The sequence below is a fragment of the Carlito syrichta genome, unplaced genomic scaffold, assembly GCF_000164805.1.
Source record: "Carlito syrichta isolate Samal-C Ts95f unplaced genomic scaffold, Tarsius_syrichta-2.0.1 Scaffold313424, whole genome shotgun sequence".
In the NCBI taxonomy this organism is placed as follows: Eukaryota; Metazoa; Chordata; class Mammalia; order Primates; family Tarsiidae; genus Carlito; species Carlito syrichta.
In genome coordinates, this window is record NW_007257520.1 from 68,540 (window position 1) to 92,768 (window position 24,229).

A 24,229-nucleotide genomic window follows, 5' to 3' on the forward strand; every position below is an offset into this window, starting at 1 on the left:
CTTTCTTTCTACTTGGATCACTGATTAAATCTTAGACTGTCACAACTTTAAGCTAAAATGAATAGGTTTTGCAATCATTCTTTAAAGATGGGCTTGCTCCAGCCTCTAGCCCCTTCTTGTTTTTCGTTTGTAATTTAAAAAATGCTAACTAGGTAAAACATTGTGTATTAACGAGCAGGCAGAAAGGACACTCCAACTTGAGTTTAATGTTTTTCTAGGACTGTGGAAATGGCAAGTGAATGAAAATCATTACCAATGATGAAGACATACTGAAATGAATGTATTTTTAAAAATATTTACTGAATTAATTGTAACATTGTCTGGGTCTAGAGAGGCAAATGTCATTTTGAAAAATGATGTGAGAGGCTGAAGAGAATAATTTTGTTCCCATATGTTTTTCTCTACAGATTGGATGTTGGGTGGATTAAAAACCAGAGGAGAAACTGGGGAAGCAAAGATTGTTCATTATGTTCTAATCTCTAATTGCTCAGGGGCATGGAGACACATGGAAAAAATGGAGATGAGACCACCTGCCATAATCCCTTTCATAGCTGGGATAAACATTAAGTGGATATATTTACAAGCATCTTGACAATATTTACATAACTTCCAGATAACAAATAAGCAGTATATATCTTTCCTTATTATTTATTATATTAGATTTTACTATTTTAATTTTTTAATATGTGGTAACTAAAAAGAAAATGGGCTATCTTTCTTCCTACATTCTTGCTTGGCCTCTATGACTCTCTATTTCTCTTGGGTGTTGAATGATGGATTATGTGGGAAATAGTTCATCATTCTTTCTATAAAGGTTCTGCAATCAAAGAGAAACTATGAGCATATTTGGCTCAGGATAATTTAATTATGCATTAACTACATCCCAGAATGCTCACCCATAAATTCTATAGAGCCAACAGGGGCCGCTAAGTCTCTTTGCCAGGTTATAGAAAAAAAAGTCTTAAAGTGAAATTTTCTTTACATTAAAAAGAAATTACTCAATTGGATACTTACATGTGTTAAAGACACCAGCAAAAACCCAGCACTGACCATATCGAACTGGATTCTCAGAGCTCTTATATTCCAGTAGAATGTCAACGCTTCCAGTCCAGGCTGATGGGGGGACCCCATAGGCATAGATATTGTCCCAGGATCCAACGAGGACACCTTCATCATCTTTGGCATTAACCTAAATGAGGCCAAAAGAGGTGAGAAGAACGTTCATCTAGACAAGTTCTCTCCAGGCTATGGCATGAGGCAAGCTGAGGCTTTCAGTGACTTTCATATACTATGTGTGGTGAAAACAGTTCCAATTGTGTTCAATTCACCGTTATGTTGTCAGGGAAAATGACACAAAAGCTAGGTGTGCGAGGAGAGACCAAATGACCAAGACTGTCTCTTAAACAGCATTTTACTATTGTAAGGTAAAGTTGAATAACAAATAGGAGGAGTCTTCACCTCTTCTTCACACGACTGGGAAAAAATTCACATAGGGTAGTTGGTTTGAGCCAGAATAGTGCTGGAGAATGACAAAAGAAGATCTGCAAAAGTACAAAGTTTCAGTGGGAATCTCGTCTTGGTAGAAGGAGAACTCAAAACTGACAAGTGAAAAATTAATGGCCTAATGGGTTTTGATTTTTAGGATGAGTGGCAGATTCTAATGAATTGAAAAAGTTAACAGATGCTGTCATAGGAACCATTAAGAGTTAATAAGAAAATAGAATTTCATTGGAGCCATATAGAATTGCGTTTTAAAAAATTTAACCTAATTATTCTCTTTATGCTTGTTTAAAGTAATTCAAGTTTTATAGTTTTGTTAAAAAAGTATTTCTATTTCCATAAAGCCTAGGATGTTATGATTTATATATGGAGGAGACTTAAGCAGAGAAAGGCAATCTTGAATATCCTGGAAAAACTTGCTATACCTACAGACTGCATGCATCTAGTAGCAGTAGACCGAAAGTGCAGGAGCAAAGATCTTTTGTGTTTAGACAATAAAACCAAGGCTAAAAGATATCAGTCTCAAGGCATCTTGCCAGTTTTTCTGGGCACTGCTGAATCTACCTTTCCTGGTGTAACTTTCATCACATTTAATTATAGTCAGAAGTGTCTAAGTGGGGACCAGTGGGAGTTTTTCCAAAAACTGGTGACACTTCAACAATTTTTATAGTTGACATGACAATGGTTTAGAGCCTTACTACTCAAGTTTGGTCTATGAACCAGCAACAGTGGCATCTCCTGGGAGCTTATTAGAAATGCAGACTCTCAGGCCCTTCTAAGACCCACTGAATAAGAATCTGCATTTTTCCAAGGTCCCCAGGTGATTTGTGTACATATTAGCTTGGAAGAGTAGGCTTAGATTATGCCGAAGAGACATTAGTAGGCAATATGAAACATGATTAAAGTATGTGTGCTTGGATTATGAAAACCACAGAAGAGATACTAGAATATTATGAATTTTTATGTGCTTGTTGCTTTACCAACTAGCAGTTCAACCTCAGCACCTATTTAGATACTTCTCCTTGGCTGACCAAGGAGTTTAACTGTAGAGGAATCTGTCTTCCCCACTGGTTCATGAGTTCATTGTGAACGGTGATAAAATCTATGTTTTTCTGAATCCTAGCAAATATTAGTTAAGAGTTAGTGCTCAATAGTTATTTAATAATCACTTGAATAGTCAATCAGCATTGCACATCTGAATAAGAACAAGACATTTTCCTTGGGGGAAAGATGTGCAGAAAACCAGTGTAGTGGAAGTAAAGGTTATTGGTATCGGTATTAAGGCAGAACAACATACAAGTAGAGTGGGGCACCAAAGGCAAGAGTAATCAGTCAGGTTGGAGAGTGGTGGTGGTGTGGGGAATAAGCTCAGTAGAGGAGATGACATGCAAGCTGGCCAGTAAAGGTCATCTACATAGTGGAAACAGTTTGAAGAAATCCTTGGTATCATAAAATAACAGGGCAGGTTCAGGGAACTGCCAGGAATTCTGCATGGTTATTATGTAAGTAGACCATAGTGAAAGAAATGGAAAATGCTCGATGAAAACACTTAAGATGTGCAAGCATCTTCTACTGCAAATGACAATGCCTCCGTTAGAATGCGAGACTTTAGCACTGAGTGGCATTTCCCAAAAAGGGTCCATCTGGGGAGTGCTGTCTAGAAGATCACTATTCGATTTGATTTAGACATGCTATTTTTTTTCCCTCTGATTCTGTATCCAGTCAAGTTAAAGCGAAAAAGAGTTTCAATAACTATCTAGCTAATTTGTTCTATGAAGAAAAAAGATACTTTGGAGGTTTCTAAAAGACCTTGTTCAGCTAATTGCAAACTCATGCCTTTGATGTAAACTTTGACTTTAGCTTGTAGATTCATGAAATGACTGGTGTGCAATAAGGTTTAGCCAACTATTCTAGCTCTATTCATGATCAATACTTCTCTTTACTGTTGAATTGATTATTTTAAAACTGGTTTCTATTATAATAAAGCCTAAGAGTGTCTTGGTAGGCTATGATGCGGTCTGGTCTTTGAGGGTAGGTAGATTCAGCTTTGAACTCACATTACCATTCCCTTATCATTAAGAAATAAAACAGGTTCTATAAATCTCAGAGGTAAAGGTTCCTAAACTGTGGTTCTAATAACTGATTTTCAAACTGTTAGCCATTAATTAGAAGGGTTATTTATAGCATACAGCTGAACTCAATCAGCTAAGGGGAAGAGTAAGAGGGAAAAAAAGCTCTCTCCTCTACAGACCTTTTAATTGTTAATGCTGAGCTGTTCCCCTGTTGCTAGATAAATCACAACTCTCATTTATTAGCATTTGGCCAGATTAGCTACTGTTTTCTAATTAGAACATTGATTTCTGGGGAGCTCAGACACTGAAAGAGATAAGTTTTTAATGACAGATGTAAAGGGTTAAAGTAATATCTCCCTTCCTAGACAACAAGATATGTTGACAGAATACATCAAGGGCATACGGGTCCTTTTGTATGCCACAGTTGACTATTGTAACACCCTATCATGAACTCATGGTGTGAGCAGTAGCAGAATAACACGTCTTGGCCTTGGTCACTGGTAGTCAAGTAGACAATATGGGCCCAAGACTATGGGCAGGGAGTGTTATGCAATATCATGAAGGCTGCACTAAATTTCCCTCCCATAGTACCTACGGTATTGGAAAAATGAAAAAGCAGCCCCCCAAAAGTCATGATCAGCAACCTCAGTTCTTCACAGCCTAATTCAATAAACTCCAAAACACAGTGCCAAGAAGAGTTGAGGATTATAGAGTAGAGCAGAGCAGAGAGGAGGCCTGCTCAGTTCCTAACCATCAATTTTTTCAGAAGCCTGAGATTTTTCATGTATATTTCAAAATATAGAAAGAAACAAACTGAATTAAAATGCTGATTTTTTTCTTGTGCTGACCAGAATGGTGGCCATAATTGCTGTGAAGAAATGAATGAAAAAGGATCTGTAATTCAAAAAAGGTAGAGATTCTGGGACTACAATGAGGAAATGATACAAAACCCAAGAGTATACCTGTCATAGAAATCAGATATACCACCAATTACAGGGAGTGGGTTCTGAAATGGGAATTTTAGCGAATCTTAAAAGACAGAGTAGAACCTAAGTGCTCTAATAAAGACTGCCCATCTCCTCAGTTAAACCCCCTTCCCCACCTCAATCTCTCTTAGAGTACTACAGAGTATATAGAATGAAGAACATTGGCCTTAAATTGTAGTTCAGAGGAAAAATTAAACTAATCTTATTTTGAAAAGACAGATAGGATTTCATTTATTAGAACAAATAGAATATCTGAAGAAGAGCTGTGTGAGTATAGGTATGAATAAAAGGAAAAGGAGCAGCATAGGGAAAAAGGGGAATGGAGAGAGAGAGAGAGAGAGAGAAAGAGAAAGATATCATGAAAAAACTCATATATAGAAGAACACAAAATTAAGGATCATAACAAATTTTCTCACAATTTCTTAGGAGACCATAGACCAAAGGAAACAAATTGGCAACCAAGTCATATCATTACAGAACTAATAATAATTATAAACTACAAGAAACAGAATAGATATTGCCAAAAATAAAATTAATTACATAGAATAAAAGCTTGAGTTAATCAGAGAAAGTGCTAATGAAAAAGACAAATATAATTTATTTAGAAAAAAGCGAATAGCTTCAGAGTTATGGAAGACAAAGATAATACCACATAAGGATAATTAACATCTTAAATAGAGAACCAAATAAATGAAACAGAACATACGTATTCATGATATAAGAAAACTTTACTTTACATTTTTTAACTTAAAAGTAGGATCTATACATTTAAAGAACAACTTGTATTCCAGGGTAATTTGATACAGAATGCTCCTTGGCTAGAAATTATAATTAATTTGTACCTTAGGATAAAAAAGTAATTGTTCAGTCATTTAGACATAAAATGCAAATTAGCAACAAGTGAGGGAATGGGATAACCTTCAGACTTTTCTAAAATACCACACAGTGGCAAAACACTGACAGTCAATATTTACATAGTCCTGAAAGAAAGAAAGGTTGACCCCATATTATGAACAGATATGATGGTATGCAGCTTTGAACTTACTCATATAAAGGCAACCAGTATACATTCCCAAACTTGAAAGATTTCAGGAATTATGGTATCCATCATAACTAACCACTTGAAAAATGATATCAAAATAACAAAGAGATGAGTCAAACAAAGAATCAGGAATAGAGACTCTGTGGTAAAAGATTCAGTGATGAGAGAAATCCATGTAAGTTAAGCATCTTTGGGAATTATAATTACAGATGAATTTTAAAATTGATAATGTAAAAACAACAATCACCCTACAAAAATTTAGACAGTAGGAAGGAAAATGGAGAGGAAGAATGAAAATGTTAATATTTCAATGTGATGGTCTCTCACAGTTAATTGATATCATCTAAAATTAAAATATAATTTTAAAGCACATAATTGCTTTATTCTTTTAATGGTTGTTATAATTTTGCAATAACCTTAGAGAGACCTATCAGGAAATGATATCTCTTGTAGTGAAGAAACATTTATTTGAAGTTCAACAGTTTCTTCTATTGCAATTCAGTTTTTTCCTATTAAAGTAACATTTAATACAATCAAATAAAACTTAAAGTTAAATAGAATGTGAGTACAATTGAATGTAATATTTTAAAATTAAATAGCATGACACCACTTGCCATAAATACAGACAAACAGGTCAATGGAACACAAAAGAGAACACAGAAATAGACCCACACACATACACCTACCATATGACCCAGCTATCCCACTCTTAGATATTTACCTAAGAGAAATAAAGCTTATATCTATCCCACTCTTAGATATTTACCTAAGAGAAATAAAGCTTATATCTATACAAAGACTTTTACATTAATGTTTCTAGCTTTACTTGTAAGAGGCAAAAACCGAAAATGCATAAATAAATAGTGGTTATGAACCACTACACAGTGGACTACTACCCAGCAATAATGAGGATTGAACTACTGATAAAAATGACAGCGTGGATGAATTCTGAAACTCAATAAAGAGGCAGAGAGTACAGACTGCATGATTACATTTATATAAAAATCTGGAAAACACAGAAAGGAGAGCAATGATTGCCTGAGGATGGTACACAAAGCAGGGAGTCATTAAAGGGAGAACTTACAATGAGGAAACTGCTAAGGTAATAGAGGCATTCATTATTTTGATTTTGGTGATGGTTTCATGTCTACATATACATATTGAAATTATCAAATTTTACATTTTAAATATGTGCATTTTATTGTCGAATATATTTCAATAAGGCTATAAAAACTAAATTACTTTGAAATTTAAACTTACCATTATAGTATAATACTATTTATGATTTAAAAGCAATTTCTCCTGTATAATTCAAAGGATACAAAGAGTCTTAAAGCTTGATCCATACTGGACTTCTATCCAATTTTGGTCATTGGGGCATGATTATAACCTGATACAAATAAAGAAATGTGACATTTCTAGAGTCTTTGATTTCCTATAGCACAGACCTTTACATTTCATACATTTTCACCTTCTTTTCAAATATGAAAATGCATTTTTCTTCTTCTGTATGCATCTTTTATATGGCTGTTATAATATGATTTTTATCCGTTATAAGCTTGTTATATTCTGTTAAATTTTATTGTTAAAATTATGTTCTCATAAAGACTAGGATTTCTGTAAGTCTTTCAGAAAATAGTTTAATACCCAATCTTACCTATAATAATTTCTCAAGGAACATTGGATATAAATTTTTATTTTGGGTTACGTGTGAACTAGCTTCAAATGACTAGAGTTAAATTTGGGAAGGAGAAAAATTAGTCCTTGTAAAAATCCTTTCCAGGTTTTGTGACCCATAATTCCCAGTTACAGTCTGGTGATGACCAATTTTAATCATAGGAGCAAATGTTATAGTAATGTCAAAATGTGCTCCATGGCACTCTAAGATCTTGCCAAAGAATCTCCATGGTTATAGTGTTGAGGGGTGGGGTTGAAGAGAGCTGAGTGTTGGTAAAGGCTGCAGTCATCTCCTCTCTTCAATAATAGCTGCTTTTCTTTTTCTCCCTTATTTATTTTGGTTCAACTAATTTTTTTTAAAGAATAGTTTCAAAAATTAAAATTTGGAAATTCATCATCCTGGGAATGTAGAGATCTATTTCTTCTGCCTGCTTGTCCGTTTGCCAAGTTATGTGGTAAGAATAGGAAGAGAGATGAGATGAAAGTAAAGTACTCTGAATAGTTGAAGCATCCCAGCAAAATTTCAAAGAAAAGGAAATAGGGTAGCAGTAATTCTATCTCCCCCCTCCCCACATTCCTGCCTCCTCATCCTTGATCCTTTCTGGGCTTTCATGACACTTATAACAGCCAGGGTCACACACTTGATCCACAGGAATAGAAAGCCATTTACCATCTCTTTGGCTTCTCATAGTGGTGGGCTTGACAACAAGCTGTTTTCTCCCTTGTTGCTACTGGAAATGTTATTCTCTCTTCCTGGAATGCCCTTACACACTCAAATCCCTTCTATACTTGATGAATGCCTATTGATCCTTTAAAACTCAACAGGTTTCACTCTGGAAATCTTTACCTGTCCTTCTGATTTACTACTGTTTTCCTGTTTATCACTTCACACTGTGCCATGGTTAGACTGTTTTAATACCAGACTGTGTTTCCAGAGGAAGAAAGGCACCATGCTGTTTGACTTTGTATTTCCAAGGCTAGCACAGAGTGGGTACTCAATCTGTTGAATGAATGAATGTGATATCACTGGAAGATGGGTATAGGCCACCATTAAATATTTCTTTACTAGATCAAGACAATGGGTTAGTAAGGATGACAACAGACATTTTGTTGAAATTGACAAGTTGTTTATAAAATTTATATAGAAAAGCAAAGGATCTAGAATAACCAAAACAATATTAAAAAGGAAAAGCAAAGATGGATGATTACTTGATTTGAAGATTTACAGCAGCAAAACAGTAATCAAGATAGTATGGTATTAATATAAGAACAGACATTTAAGTCAACGGAACAGAATAGAAAGTCCAGAAATTGATCCATGCTCATATAGTCATTTAATTTTCAAGAAAATTACCAAGGCAACTCAAAGGGGCAAAAGATAGTCTTTGTAACAAATGAAAGTCTTTCCAACAGTCATTTCAACAAATGATGCTGGAATAGATGGATGAATTAGGAAAAAAATAAACCTTGGCCCCTACCTCACACCACACAAAATGAGATAACTCAAGATGAATCACAGATCAGAATGTAGAAGCTCAAGTTATAATGCTTCAAAAAGAAAACATAGGAGAACATCTTCATGACCCCTGTAAATAACTGGAGATGACTATAAAAAACAATTTAAGAATTGGACTTCATAAAATTAAAAATCTTTGTTACTTAAAATATGCCATTTAGAAAATGTAACTTGTAGCCATAGTGTGGAGAAAATATATTCCATACATATCTGACAAATGGCATATATTCAAAATATACATAGAGCAATTACAACTCAATAATAAAAATACAAATGATCCAATAAAAAAATGGGCAGACTTGAAAAGATGCTGCACCAAAAAAGATATGTGAATGGCTAATATATGAATACAAAGGTGTTTAACAACATTAGTCACCAGGAAAATGAAAATTAAAATGACAGTGAATACCACTATGTGCCCACTAGATTGTTTAAAATTTACAAAGTTGAAAATATCAAGAACAGGTGATGTTGTGGAAAACTGGAACTCTCATACATTTCTAGAAGGAATGTAAAATGCTACAACCACTTTGGAAAACTAGCAGATTTTTATAAAATTAAATACATACTATCTGATCTAAGCATGCCACCTTTTAGCTATTTACTCCAGATATATGAAAACATGTACACAAAACACTTGTACGTCAATATTCATAGTATCATTAATAATAATAGCTTCAGATTAGAAGCATCTCAGATTGTCCATCAATAGATGAATAGATGGACAAATTATTATAGATAATACAATAAAAAATTCTCAGTAACAGTAAGGAAAAATTAAAATTACATTCAAAATTGATTGACTATAAGTAGAAAACCAAACACCACATGTTTTCACTCATAAGTTACAGCTAAACTATGGATTTGCAAAGATGTAGAGAAAGATATAATGGACACTGGAGGCTCAGAAGGGGTGGGGGGAGGGGTGGCAGGACACAAAATCACCTATTGAGTACAATGTGCACAGGTAGGGGTGGTGGGTGTGCTTAAAACCCAGACTAAAAATTATTTGAAACCCTCAAAGCTACCGAAATAAAAAATATATAAAAAATAAAAATAAACAAACAAAAAATAATTGATTGACTAAAAGAAAGCAGCTCCACTTATGCTGTATGAATCCATTTATGTGAATTTTAAGGACAAATCTAATCTATTGTAAAATATCAGAAAAGTAGCTGCCTAAGGGGATGGGAATTGACTAGCGGAAACACAGGGAAATTTTTAGGCTGATGGGAATTTTTATCTTTTGATTGGGATAGTGATTACCTCAATCAAAACTCATTGAATTGTGCATTTAATATCTGTGACTTTTACTGCATGTACATTTTACTTGAATCTTAAAAAAGAACTAGCCTTAATTTATGCTTTGGAGTATATAACTACTGTTATATGAATGTACTTTGGTGTATATACATGACCCAAGCTCTAACAGGGGTAATTAGACTCATTTTTCTTGATAACTATTAACCAGAAATTATTAGCTCCCTCTCCCTTAGTAATTGAGGATTCTCAGTTGTATTTTACTACTTGACAATCATGGGAGAAATAACCAAATGTGGACAAAGAGAAAGAAACTGAGATTTCAAGGTCTCCGTGTGTTGTCTGCTTTTTCAATTGCCATACCACTCCTGCATGGTGTAGGGCTGGTTTACACCAAGCATCCAAAAATATCTGAATAAAGGGCATAGATGGATGAGAGAGGGAAAAATGCAGAGCAGGAGGAGGAAATAGAGAGAAGGGTGCCATGGGAAGTGAGAAGGGAAGGAAAAGGGGCACAAAGGAAACCCAGAGTACATAAAGCTGTGTATATCCTTGAGTGCTGTGCTTTTCTATCCCCCTATCCTGGGGATGTTGGCCCCCAGGAGACAAGAGCAGCGCTGACTGCACAGCTTGGAGGGAGTGCTGAAAAGCATCCCTGTGTTTCAGAAATAGCCTGTGTGATTACAAAATAGATGCAGCATTGAAACCTCATTCCAGGAAGCAATTCGGGGAAAGCAGACATTTAGATTGACTATGATTATCACATTCCAGAGATGGCTTGTAATAAATGTCTGTTTTTCTCCAAAAATATGAGGAGAACAAGCATAAGAAATGTAATCTTAATAATTGAGAAACCAAGCTGTTTTCCCACAAATGGAAACTTCATTACATTGCTGGCTTTTGCCATAAGAGAAAAAGATAATGTCTAAATAGTTCATTGTTCCTCATTCCCCCCACCTAAAGAGAAGGATTGAATCAGACAGGGCATGTAACAGGCATTATATTTGTACCCAAGAAACTCATGTGATATGGAGAGAGGACAAGTAGAGGACAAATCCAGGGGAAATTTAACATTGTGTGTGGAACAGTGGGATCAGGCAACCTAAGATCCATCTCCGGTGCTACCAGTGACCTTGGATAAAGCTATTTAACTTCCTGATCCTTCAGTCTCTCCATCTGCACATTGTTTATTTATGGACTGGATGCAATTACTCAAAAGTGGCTATGAAAATACTTTCTGTTAGGTAAATTATATTTTCCCACTTGCTTCTAATATATTTATCAGTTGTTAAAAATCTTCAACAAACAAAAAAACCCTGGTGAATAAATGACCTATGGTATTGTGTTTAGCTTGAAATGTGTTAGAGATTTATCCTGACTCTGTACCTCCCATTCGTCACTGAATTCCCTTGATAGTTCCAGAATCATAGAAATTACTTCCATTCTTAAGAATACCTTGATTCCAGTTTTAATGGGTTAAAAAAAAAGAAACTAATTTTAGAATTGGTAAGTTAGTATTTTACTTTGTTGGACTATAGTAAAATTCTCCATTATACTAATCAGATTTTCCAAAAGTTGCCACCATGGGAGATCCTACTGATTGAGATGTACTGCCATTGGAAAGATTACAAAGAGCATCAAGAGGCCTCTGCTTTTTTTTTCTGCCATCTCCAACTGAGTGATGTCATTGCTGATATGAATCATGGAGAAAGAAAGTAAAAATTTAAATTAAAAGCCAGTAAGGTTGGAAACCCAGAACTATGAATTGGGACTCAAATCTATCATAGAGCCTACTTCTGACAATGATCACCAGTCTGGGGATTTTGATCTCTAGATATCTACAAGTCAGTAATGAAGATGTGTAACGATTACTCTTTGAAAATACCAAAAGGAAGTTGTATGTATCTTTACCTTCACAAAAGTGGCACTGAATCGTATTCAGTGTGGTTGCACTGATGATCTGGTAGTGATAAGTACCACCACCATCACCACCATAGAAGTTCTGATTGGCAGTTAGATAAATCTGGCACAAGAATGTGGAAACAAATTATTGTTATGTAATCATGCTTTTTTGATAGATACAATTTTGCAAAAAAAATAAGATCAATACAGGTAAATGTGAAAAAGTTCCTCAGTGGTTTCAAATTTCATTTAAAAATGGTCATTGAGAAGTTGGGTCCCCAGATTTTTCTATGACAGTTCACTCCAAGAAAAGGGACTTCATCTGCTTTGTAAACCAAAAGAGCAGTTAGATATTGCTTTGCAAATTTAAAAAAACTACTATGGAACTACATTGTGGTTGGTCCGTATGATCAAGGAATATACTTCATGTATTTATTTCTGATTTTAAAGTTCATTTGAGATGACTCATGTATGAAATTTCTAACACAAGTAAATCTTTAACTGTAATCTGAATATTTGTGATTCGATTTATTGCATGAAGAGGTTTGCTGAATGCGAAGCTTCCCATACAATGGTCTAGTAATCAGCTGGAGAAAAATGAAAACCATGGTTTTATAGTAAGTACTCTCTGGAGTTTCTTGAAAACATATCAAAATAGTGATGTCATTACTGTCTTTTTTATTCATGAAAGAAAAAAATATTTCTAAATACTGGTACAAAAAGAAGGGGAGGAAAGATGGACAAAGAAAAAATAACTTTATTTTTTAATTTTATCTATAGAATCACAGGTGCTTGAGGATCAAAAGCATTGAAGTCCATTTCATTTCAAAGGTCTATAGTCATTCATCCAGTGCTGGGCCCTAGGAAAATCCAGGGTCTATCCCCCAGTTTTGGTCAGTTTGATTTACTAGCTGGAGCTCAAGATTTTTTTTTTTATAACACTAAAGAGTACATTGAACATTGATTGGTTAAAAACATTCAATCATGAGTTAGTTCACAAAAGGCACAGTCAGAGCAAAGTATTAATGGGGATTAATGATGGCATTGTGGTTCAATATTAGCAAAAGACCAGGGTTAAGAATAAATGTGTACACATCAAGGGAAGCTGGAAAGTCCAGGCTGCAACAGTATACAGCACTGAAATTTTAAAATATGTAACTGTATTGATATTTTTCCTCCTCTCCTACCTTCCCAATTTTTCCATTGTTACCTTTTTTGTTACTATATTGATTCAAAACACTATAGAATCAAGTAACTGTAAGTGTTGGGACCCATGGACCACACTTTACTTGTGACAGCTTTATGTGTTCTGAATTGTAAAACAAAAACACATCCCTAGGAGCAAATTACCACCTACTATGTTTTTCTCCAGTGCTGGTGACTATTTGGATATTATTTTCACTATGAAAAAAGGATTTCTGTGAATAATAGCATGGTTTATTATTGCTATGGGCAATCATTCTATCTTTTGATCCAGTAGCCCAACACGTGTCAGCCATCATTCTTTCTTTTGATCCAGTAGCCCAACACATGTTAGGCCAATGTTTAGCCATAAACAAGCATAGCCATACAATCCTATGCTTATTTTCATCAGATAATTTGTCATAATATGCTGAAAATTTCTACTTACTGGTCTGTATTCTCTCTTAGACTGTAAGTTCTTTGAAGGCAGAAACTATGTTTTGTTCAATATTGTACCTCAGTGTCAAGAGTGCAGGAAAAAGATTGAAAACACACATGAATCAACCCCAAAAATCAAAAGAAAGACAAAAAAACAGGAACAACAACAACTCTATAATAACCTTATAAGCCGGGCTCGGTGGCTCAGCCTGTAATCCCGCGCCTTGGGAGGCTGAGGTGAGTGGATTGCCTGAGCCTGTGGGCTTGAGACCCACCTGGGCAACTTGGTGAGACCTCATCTCTACAACAAATAAAAAAATTAGCCGGGTGCAGTAGTGCATGCCTGTAGTTCCAGCTACTTGGAAGGCTGAGGTGGAAGGATAGCTGGAGTCCAGCAGGTAGAGGCTGCAGTGGCCGGAAGTGCAGTGCAGTACAGTGCACTGCACTGGGTGACAGAGTGAGATTCCAACTCAAAAAAAAAAAAAAAAAGAACCTTATGATAGGGATAAACTCTCACATTTCAATAATTAGCCTGAATATGAATGGACTAAATGCACCACCGAAAAGACATAGAATGGCAAAATGGATAAAATATCATGAGGCAACAATATATTGTCTCCAAGAACTCATCTCACTAGAAAGGACACTCACAGACTCGAAGTAAAAGGATGGGAAGCAAAATTTCAGGCCAACGGAACACAAAAGAAGCTGGAGTTATGATCTTAATACCAGACAAAATACCCTTTAAGCTATCAAAAATTTTAAAAGATACATAAGGTCAATATATAATGATAAAAGGTTCAATCCATCAACAATAAATATCCATCCTAAACATATATGCACCCAACATAAGAGCACCAACTTTCATAAAGCAGCTTCTAGGCAAACTTAAAAAAGATATTAACTCTAACACTATCATATTTGGGGACTTTAATACCCCGCTCACAACCCTAGACTGATCATCAGGACAAAAAATCAACAAGGAGATCTGGAACCTCATGTGACTCTTGACCGAATAGACTTAATTGATGCCTACAGACACTCCACCCAATGACCATAGAAAATTCATTCTACTCATCACCAGATGGAATGTACTCTAAGAAGATCACATCCTTGGCCATAAAACAAGCATAAACAAAATTCATAAAATTGAAATTTTGCCATGCAGCTTCTCAGACCACAGTGGAATAAAAATAAATATCAACACCAACAAAGTTCCCCCAAAACCCACAAAGACATGGACACTAAACAGCATGATGCTTAACAACTACTGGGTCAACACTGAAATCAAAGCAAAAATTAAAGGAATCCTGGAAACAAATGAAAATGAAGAAACATCTTACCAAAATCTCTGGGATGCCATAAAAGCAGTAGTAAGAGGGGAATTCATGTCTCTACAAATGCACATGTGGAAAATGGAAAGATCACAAGTTAACAGCCTAACAAGTCACCTAAGGAAGGTGGAAAAGCAAGACCATCAAAACCCTAACTTCAACTTCAGCAGAAGAATCCAGATCACCAAAATAAAAGCCCAAATCTGGGACATAGAAGACAAAAAGATAATACAAAAAAAAAAAAACAAAAAAAGAAACAGAAAGCAGGTTCGTTGAAAGGATAAACAAGAGAAAAAAAGCCCCAATAAACACAATCAGAAACACAAAAGATGAAGTCACATCTGACCCTGAGGAAATACAAAAGATTATCAGAGACTACTATGTACACTTGTATGAAAACAAACTGGAAAACCTAGAGGAAATGGAGGACTTTCTGACATCACACAGCCTTGCTAGGTTGAAAGAAGAAGAAATTGAGACCCTAAATAGACCAATAACAATCAAGGAAATTGACTATGTCATAAGAAACTACCTACAAATAAAAAAGCCCTGAACCAGATGGCTTTCCAGCAGAATTCTACAAAACATACAAGGGGGAATTGTTACCAATCCTGTTGAAAGTATTCCAGGCTATTGAGAAAGATAGAACTCTCCCCAAATTATTTTATGAAGCTAACATCACATTGATACCCAAACCAGGTAAAGAACCAACAAAGAAAGAGAACTACAGGCCAATATCCCTGAAGAACATAGAAGCTAAAATTCTCAACAAGATCCTAGCAAACCGGATTCAACAACACATCTCAAAAATCATCCACCACAACCAAGTAAGCTTCATTCCTGGGATGCAAGGCTGGTTCAACATTCATAAGACCATAAATGTAATTAAATACATCAACAGATGTCAAAACAAAAACCACACTATTATATCATTAGATACAGAAAAAGTTTTTCTTAAAATCCATCACCTCTTCTTGATAAAAACCCTTGAACATCTAGGCATATATGGATCATACCTCAAAATAGTAAGAACCATCTATGAAAATACCCTGGAGAGTCTTCCTGATTTCACATGCTGGTTCTGGGTGCATACCAGCACAGATCTTCTATTGATGACATCTTAACCCACAGAAATGAATATGAATGGAGGTGATACACTCAGGGGTATCACAATGAACAAGCAAACAGTTATCTGCAGTAACAGCAGGCACTGCAGCAGCAGCTGCATCTCCTTGGGAGAAGTTCTCTGCCCATAGTTGCTGCTAGATCCAAACAGTCATGGGGTAGAAGCAGGCATGAGCAAGTAACCACTCAGCAGTAATACCAGACTATTGTCACATTCCTCCTCTTTCCCCAGGACCCTGATGTCCTTGTCACAACACATCATGTGCAACTGTTTTTATAGTTTGGGAGCTCAGAGTCCATGTCTGGCTTCTTCGGGCTGGCAGTGAAATGCTTTATTAATACCATGTGAATGAAGTAAGTTTTCAGATGGCACAAGGCATCCTTCTTAACTTTTTCTGGCACAGCTCCTGGCAATTTTCCTGGTGGGAACTGTCACATCAGAAATGCAGTGGAAGGAAAACAGCAATCAAGCAATGTAATTTAAAAGAGGAAGTATAACTTCAGGCAAGTTTTTTCTTTTTTCTAATTTCTTCTTCTCCCCCCCGCCCCAGCCTTCTCTCAAATCAATCTGTAGTATAACTTTGGGAAAACGCACCACACAGTATTTAGAAGAGTCTAAATAAAAGTTAGCTTATGTAAGGTTATAACATCTCAGGCCTAATCCCCAGACGATGAGAATACAGGAGTTTTGGACTTTCTTTCTCCTGGGAAAGTCCAATAGCCCAAGGCTGTTCAGGTTGTCATAACTTTTCTTACTTTCACATCAAAGTAAAATAACAGCAATTCAAAATAAGAACAAGGGAAGATACTGAATTTATAAAGGAAAAAAATAGATGAAAAAAAGAGTACTGCTTTGAAGAATAAAAGAATATTTTTGCTGCCACTGGGAATAACAAATGTGGTTTGAGCTCAGAGACAAAATTTTGTTTTAAAGATGAGGATGGGAGGCCAGGAGAGGTTAGTTGTTTACCTTGGGTCACACAGTGAGTTAATAGCAAACTAGAACCAAGGTCCTATCTCTTGACATGGGCTGAGTCTCTTCCTATGTGATGCTGCCTCCACTTTTTCTTCAGTGGAGGAATGAAAACCAGTAGGTTTTGTATGAGTTAAGAAGACAGATTCTCTATATAGACAAGAAAAGAGTGTTACTTATATCCCCTGGGCAAGCAAACTGAGTCACAGAGGGCTTTAGTGTGGTGGTCCTCACGAAGGGTGATTTTCCCCCCAGGGGACACTAAGCAATATCTAGAAACATTTTTGATTGTCCCAACTGGTGGGGGAAATGTTGTACTTGTCCTGGGTAGAGTCTAAGAAAGCTGCTAAACGTTCTACATTGCACAGCATTGACCCACAAATACATAATTATTCAAGGTCATATGCACTGGACAATAAATATATATTTTAATCTGGTGATTATGCACTTAAAATTCAGATTCATGCTATTAATATCATTAGAATGTTGCGCAACCTGGGTTTCCTATGCTTTTTTTTCTTTTTTATCATCATTCACCTACCTGTTTCTTGCAAACTCCTTATAAACCTTCAACCTTCAGTGCCAGACTTGACCTTAACCTTAAGCAAATTTGTCACATGCTCCGAGTCCTTGTTCTCACTCAACTCTATCCTTTTCAGATACCTGGCAAGGGGCTGGGCTGCTCATCCCTCTCTCCTGGCAACAATCGCTCTCAGGGTAGTTCTGCCTTCCTTCACTGCCATCTCGGCATGAACTAAAGTCAGTGTATTACCCCTTCTGGAGAATTTGCATGTCACACTTACCCCTGTTCTGACATTTGTATCCTGCACAAGGAATTTCTAGCCACAGTGACTAGGCTGGAGAGGTGTTTGAGAGAAATTCAGAAAACAACCATGCATCAGCCTCTGTTCCACCTGAGGCCTGGACCACCCAGAGAAAACACACACAGCCCCATCTACCTGGAAATCAGGGTCCTGGCTAGACTCTTGCAACTTCAAAATATTTTCTTTTGAGTTCTCTAAACATACCTTTTTATATTTTAAGGTAAATATCGTTTTTTTCTTTCTTTCTTCTTTAGCTGTCCTCTGAAATTTCACAGTAGATATCCAGGATTTGCAAATAGGAGGGTAACTGCCTGAATGACCATAGAACAGTTGATATTTTTTCCCTAAGTGTCGTCTTTTTTTTTAACTGATTTTTGGAGGTTCAGTATTTTTAGTTTTTAAAATTATTAAACCTGAATAACTTTGGAAGGACTCACAGAGCTACTTTAAGATTCAAAGGAGATAATAGAGGTGAAAGGGGTTTGAAAACAATCACCACTTTGTAGATGCAAACAATGGTGTGATGAAAATAGAGATACTGCTCAAAATACCCCTAGGCAGGCCTTCTGCCCCTTAACACCTACGGTCTGCCCCTCTAAAGAGATACCAAAAACCCAAACCAAACCATTCCCCAAATAGACTCTCTCTGTCTAGTTCTAAATCAACCAGGATATATGTTTTCAAAATTAAAACTTTGTGGGCTTTCTACTATTAATAAATTTTGAGGCAATTTGCATTAGGAGTATGTGCTTGTTCAACACAACAGTTTGTTTGGCCAGGTGCTTACAGACAGCCTTAGGTTAGCTACTTCACATTTGCTTCCCTCTTGCATTGGCTTGTATTAGGCAGTGATTTCTGACTTCTGGATTAGTAAAAATACAATGTGCAAGTAAGCTTAGACTGATGAGTGTGCCATTTCAGAATGCTTAAGAAGGAATTAGTTTATATTTAGCCACTGCTAGCTATTGTTTTTCTTCTCATTGTAAACTTATCATGGTAACTTCAGAAAAGAAGAAAAAAAGGAAATCTTGTCTGTCAAACAGGAAAAATAATGATTGACTGTAGGTCTAATACATGTTGTTATAAATGATTCTTACAAAGAGATTCCCAAATCTTTAGAATTCATTGTCTTTTCATTACACAACATAAACTAACAGAAAACAAAACTGCTTTGAGATATTAGTTTCTACTTTTACTTCTTAAGCTCTGCTGTTTCCTAAATGTAAATGTAGCTTAGTCATTAATAAAATGAAAACAACAACCCTTCTTAAAGGCTAACCAGAAATTATATTTCATATAATTATTGGTCTAATATTATATTCACAATATTGATTTTGTTTAACTAAAAAGATCTAATTCAAAAGTTAATTAATCTAAACGCAAACATAAAATTCTTCCAAAGAGAATTTTTTAGAAAACTGAAAGAAATTGGTAATATAAGGATTTTTTTTCCTCTTTGTATGAAATACCAGCTAGGTTAACGTTTCTTTAGGAATATTCTATTATTAAGCTGGATTTGATATACTTTTCTGCACCGAGGACTGGCTTTCTGTGCTGGGTATATCAGCGCAATAGAACCTAGGCACCCCAATTAATTCACGTCACATGCCTGATCCCATCTTTCCATTCGTGGGAATTTTCTCTCCTCTCTCAGGAGGCTGTTCCACTGTAGGAGCTCTTCATTTTCAGAGAAGTTTCAGGATCTCCCACAGAAAATGGCATGGGAAGCAGAAAATGTCTAGATCTGAAATCAGCAGACCTGGGTTCCAGCTGAGGCTTTGTCACTAGCATACTGTCATCACCCTTTGTCCTAACTTGTAAAAGGGTATGAGTAATGCCTGCCCTACTTACCTCACACATTACTGAGTTGAATCAGTACCCATGTTATAAGTGATAAAAAACTACAGTGACGTGTTACTGTAACAGGAGCTAGGATTAGATCAAGTCGTTCTTTTCCTAACTCTTACTATCAGTGTGAAAATGGAGAAAAGCTGTGCCTTGCCTGTCTCCTGTGCTCCTTGATGTTTGGCTGATTGGTTGTTTGATTAAAGTTACTGACATTTTTGTCATGATCACTCCTCATCACTAGGCAAGAGGTTCTTTAGAATAACCAGCCTATAGTACATGAGATTTATCACTATTTGTCCGAAGCCAAAGAAACACAGAATTGAGATGAGAATGTTGTTTTATAGCACATGACAAGCTCAGAGAATTTTAAGAGATACTATGAGCAAGGATTTTACAAGTAAAAGTTTATTAAATGTAAGTAATTATTTCAATAGCTCTTAATGAACTGGCATCTATACTGAGGCAAATGACATATATAATCATTTTCAGTAATCAGTTGTTGTGGCTTACCATGGCAGACCCCACGCGGCTGACTTTGATAGGATTCCCTCTACCAGAAAGGTCCATTTGTGCTTTGTCCATCACATATAGGCAAGTGTCCAGGATGCCATCTTCAAACTATTTGGGGGGAAAAATGAGAAACTGCTTAATTTCCACTCAGCAAATAGGATATTCTCTGAAGAAAAATAAAATGAAACTGCACTGTAATGTCTAGAAAAGTATATTTCCTATAATGTAATCTCCCATAATCTTTAGTGTGAAATATTAAAGTGGAAGGAAGGAAACATCCTCTTTTATTTTTCAGTAAAGTGAATAAGAACACAAAAGCAAGTCAGAAACTCCTAGAGAGCTGATGTATTTCGGGATCATGAACTGACTTGAAGTTCTTTAGAAAACAGTACAAGTTAATTTAAAAGATCTCTCCAACACATTGGCTCCAGAGCCCAAGGCGAAGAAATGAATGATTTCCAAAGTCAGGCCAAAGCCTCAAGTCCTTGAAAGTAACATAAGTCCTCACAGATCTCAAAAATAAAGGGTTCTCAGGTGCGCCACAGAAGGTACTTCAGACCTATTTGCCCTGCACCCCAAATAGTAGGAGAACTCATGTAGTGACTATCCCTCTAAGGTTTCTCCTCTTCTGAGACAAGGTGGAACTCAGGACAAGGAGAAGGCAGAAAGGCCCAGAGAAAGTAGATTACACTATCAAGGGAAGAGACTGGTACTAGTTCAATTTCCTCAGAAATAACTGCTAGCCACAGACAATACCAGAATTTTCTTTAAAAAAGGATAAAGGCCAAATAGTAATAAAATGGCCTGAGTGGACATTAAGCAGTTTCTCAGAAATGCAGGTGGGCAAGCCTGAGCACTGGGCATGGGAATCTCAGGATTCAGGGTAAAGAAGCTGGTCACAAATCCAGATAGGCAAGATCACATGGGTTCCAAGGCCAGGCTGGAGCCATGGGTGAGGGACACAGGGCGAGCTCATATGGATGTCACATCAAGGCACCTGGAGCCAATAAAGTATCATGTGACTTGGTATAACCAAGAGTCTGTGAAATTTCTTCCCTGGATACTCAGAACAATGATGCACAATTCTAGCACCCCAGCCAAAACTCCTGAGAAATGACATGTTTACCTCCTCTCAGGTTGCTACTTGAAAATCATTTTTAGTCACAGGAAATGCATTCATTTATGGGAAAATGGTAAAATATCATTCATTTGCTCCACTGTTAAAGATAGCACACTGAAATAGTTTAAATTATTGAACATTTTAAAGAAATACCATTTGGTACTTTATATCTAGACAGTAACTTGAGTTTGCAGCTGATAAAATGTTTCTATGAAAAAGCCCAATGGGCCTTCCTTTGATGAAATGGTAACACTCTTTTCTAATTAACAGTATCCTAGGCTAACACCTTTTGAGAAAAAAATAAAAGTTACTTCTTTGAGTTGGTCACACACCTTGCAGCATTCTTTGCATCATTATCAAAATATCTTTTTTATGAGAAAAAGAAAACTTCAGTCCATTCCAGGTTGAGCTAATGAGATTTCACTGTACTAAGATGCCAAAGCATTTCTCAGTAGAATGCCACATTATCCATAGAATCTCTCCTCTTGGTAACATTGTAATAACCACAGATATGTGGTTTCAGCTAATAAATTATGCAGTTGTCTTTATAAGTCTCTACTCCTATGCTCTCTGCCTTGGAGTCTCAGTTCCTGAAAAGCAGGAAATTGTGCTTGTCTAATATCGATATATAGTACCCCACAGGGAAACATATGACAAAAATATTAAGTAAAAATGTCCTTGACAATGACAAATTTTAAACAGCTCACCTGACCATAGCTCCAGCTTCTATTCTTGATGTCACTAACATCTCCGTAAAAAATTACCCCTATGTCATTCAGCACGTACTCTTCTCTTTCTTTCTCATCATCCAGATACACAGCATCTTCTGCATCAGGATTTAAACATAATGACCATTACCAAACCAGACTGTTTCCACATACTTGCAAGCTTTTTTGTCCTTAAACTGCAACTGAGTCAATTAAACAAAAAATGCCTTTTGTCTCAATAAGCACAGCTCATTTCCCAATATTTTTTATCAATGGTGAACATAATCAGCGCCAAAGATCAGTCTGCAAATGATGACATTTGTCAGCAAAATTCTGACAAATTTTGGCTCTTTGCGTTCCAAGAAGCATAATTAAATTGATATGTCTCATTAAACATTTTATGATTCTGGTGCATCAGTAGTTTCCGAATCAGAGTTCTATGATGCTAATGCAGATCTCTAACACAGATCAAAAAATAATTTCCATCCTTTTAGTGTGAACAGAACATTAGCTGAATTGAAAAATGATTTTTAAAACAAATCTGGGGCACATGAGAAGGCAGCAGCATTATTTGTCACATCTGGTTCATGGCCCATTACTGGCAGGAATAGGGAGGCTATAGGTTGTCTCTTTGTAATGAAAAATAATGTGGATGTGCTGGTAGATGTGTGTGCCCAGCCAGCTTCCCTTTCATGGCAAGGACTTTTTTCCCTGTAGCTATACTCTCAGGAAGGCCATGCTCCCCATCTACCGACCTCGTCATCAGTCTGATACTGATTCCCAGGACCAGTGTGGGAGTCACACAGCATCTTTAACACTGGCAGGACCCTACAAGTGTGAAGCACACTCAGATAAATTTGTGTGTTTGGAACAGGTATTCAGACTTTCTTATATGAATTCTACTTCAAGGTAACAAACTAATTGATGCTAATTTCAGAAGGAATGGTAGAAATAGAATAGTATTATTTTGCAATCCCTAATGAAATAATGGATTGAGCCGGAAATAATTAGTTAAGAGGGGTGCTTCATAATGAATGAATGAGACAGATAAAATCTGATCCTATTGATAATTCTAAATATATGCATCTCCTGCTAGGATGAATGTTCTGGGAAGCACACAGCATGAATTATAAAGTATTTTTTTTCTTCCTTCCCTAACCCCTACTAAAAACACTTGAAGATGAATCTAATTGAGTCTCTAGATCTAACTGCTTAACAGAAGATACTACAGTAGCAAAACAAACAAACAAACAAACAAACAAACAGGCAGGCAGATGCCACAGTGGTTAGAAAAGCATATTTGATGATGCCAGGGGATGGAATCAGCAAAATTCAGAATATGGAAAGTTCTACATAAAAAGGACTCAGTTTCAGCAACAAGTTCATGGTATGAAAAAAATTAATGAAAAGGAATGCTCTAGAGTAAAATATTTAAGGGACATAGCAACCAAATTTAATTGACAGACCTTAATTCAAACATACTAAAAAGAAATTTTGTAGACACTGGAAAAATTTGATTAAAGACAGGTCATTAGATAATACCATGGAACTCTTGTTGATTTTTATTAGCTGATATAACTATACACACACAAAAAAACAAACCTATATATATGAGAGGACCCCTAAAAAAAAAGAATTATTTTTTGGAGGGCAAGCCCCTTGTAGTATAGGTTTCCCCTATTAGGTAAGTGTTCCAAGAACCCATCAGCATCAGTGGACCAGTTATCGTTGTTGTGAGAGGCTGAATTGGGCTTCAGTTAATTTCTTTTTTGAGGGTCTTTTAATACATTTGCCCATTGCACAGTGGGTAATTTGCGAGCGTACCTGCCCACACTGCGCTGAGTGTTCAGCAGTTTTTGACCAAAGCCGGCATGACTCTGTTCTCCACGCTCCCCATTCACTTGATCTCACTCCGATTGCCTTTGTTTTTAGTTTCCCGAGATGGAAAAAGTCCTCAAAAGGAAACGTTTTGCTGATGTGGAAGAGGTGAAACAAAAAACAGCAGAAACACTAAAAGGCATCAAAATTGGCCAGTTTTGAGCAGTGATAAATGCATCTTGATAGGTGTATTGCATCAAACAAAGAATAGTTTGAAGGTGACTGAAGTTTAAATATGCAAAAGTAAATACACAATTTTTATAAATAAATTCTGTCTTGGGGGGATCCCCCTCATATATATATACATATTTGTGTACACTGTATATGTGTCTATT

General features: G+C 36.2%; 1 protein-coding gene across 1 annotated transcript in view; it reads right to left on the reverse strand.

Moving 5' to 3' along the window:
* The window catches only part of F13A1 (coagulation factor XIII A chain), a 148,346-nt gene that overhangs the window by 65,323 nt on the left and 58,794 nt on the right, over positions 1 to 24,229 (reverse strand). Inside the window, exons 5-7 of the mRNA XM_008070448.2 lie at positions 22,017 to 22,135; positions 20,190 to 20,297; positions 1,015 to 1,189 (exon numbers count right to left, since the gene is read on the reverse strand). Of these exons, the coding sequence (XP_008068639.1) occupies positions 1,015 to 1,189; positions 20,190 to 20,297; positions 22,017 to 22,135 (402 nt within the window). The remainder of the gene's footprint in view (positions 1 to 1,014; positions 1,190 to 20,189; positions 20,298 to 22,016; positions 22,136 to 24,229) is intronic.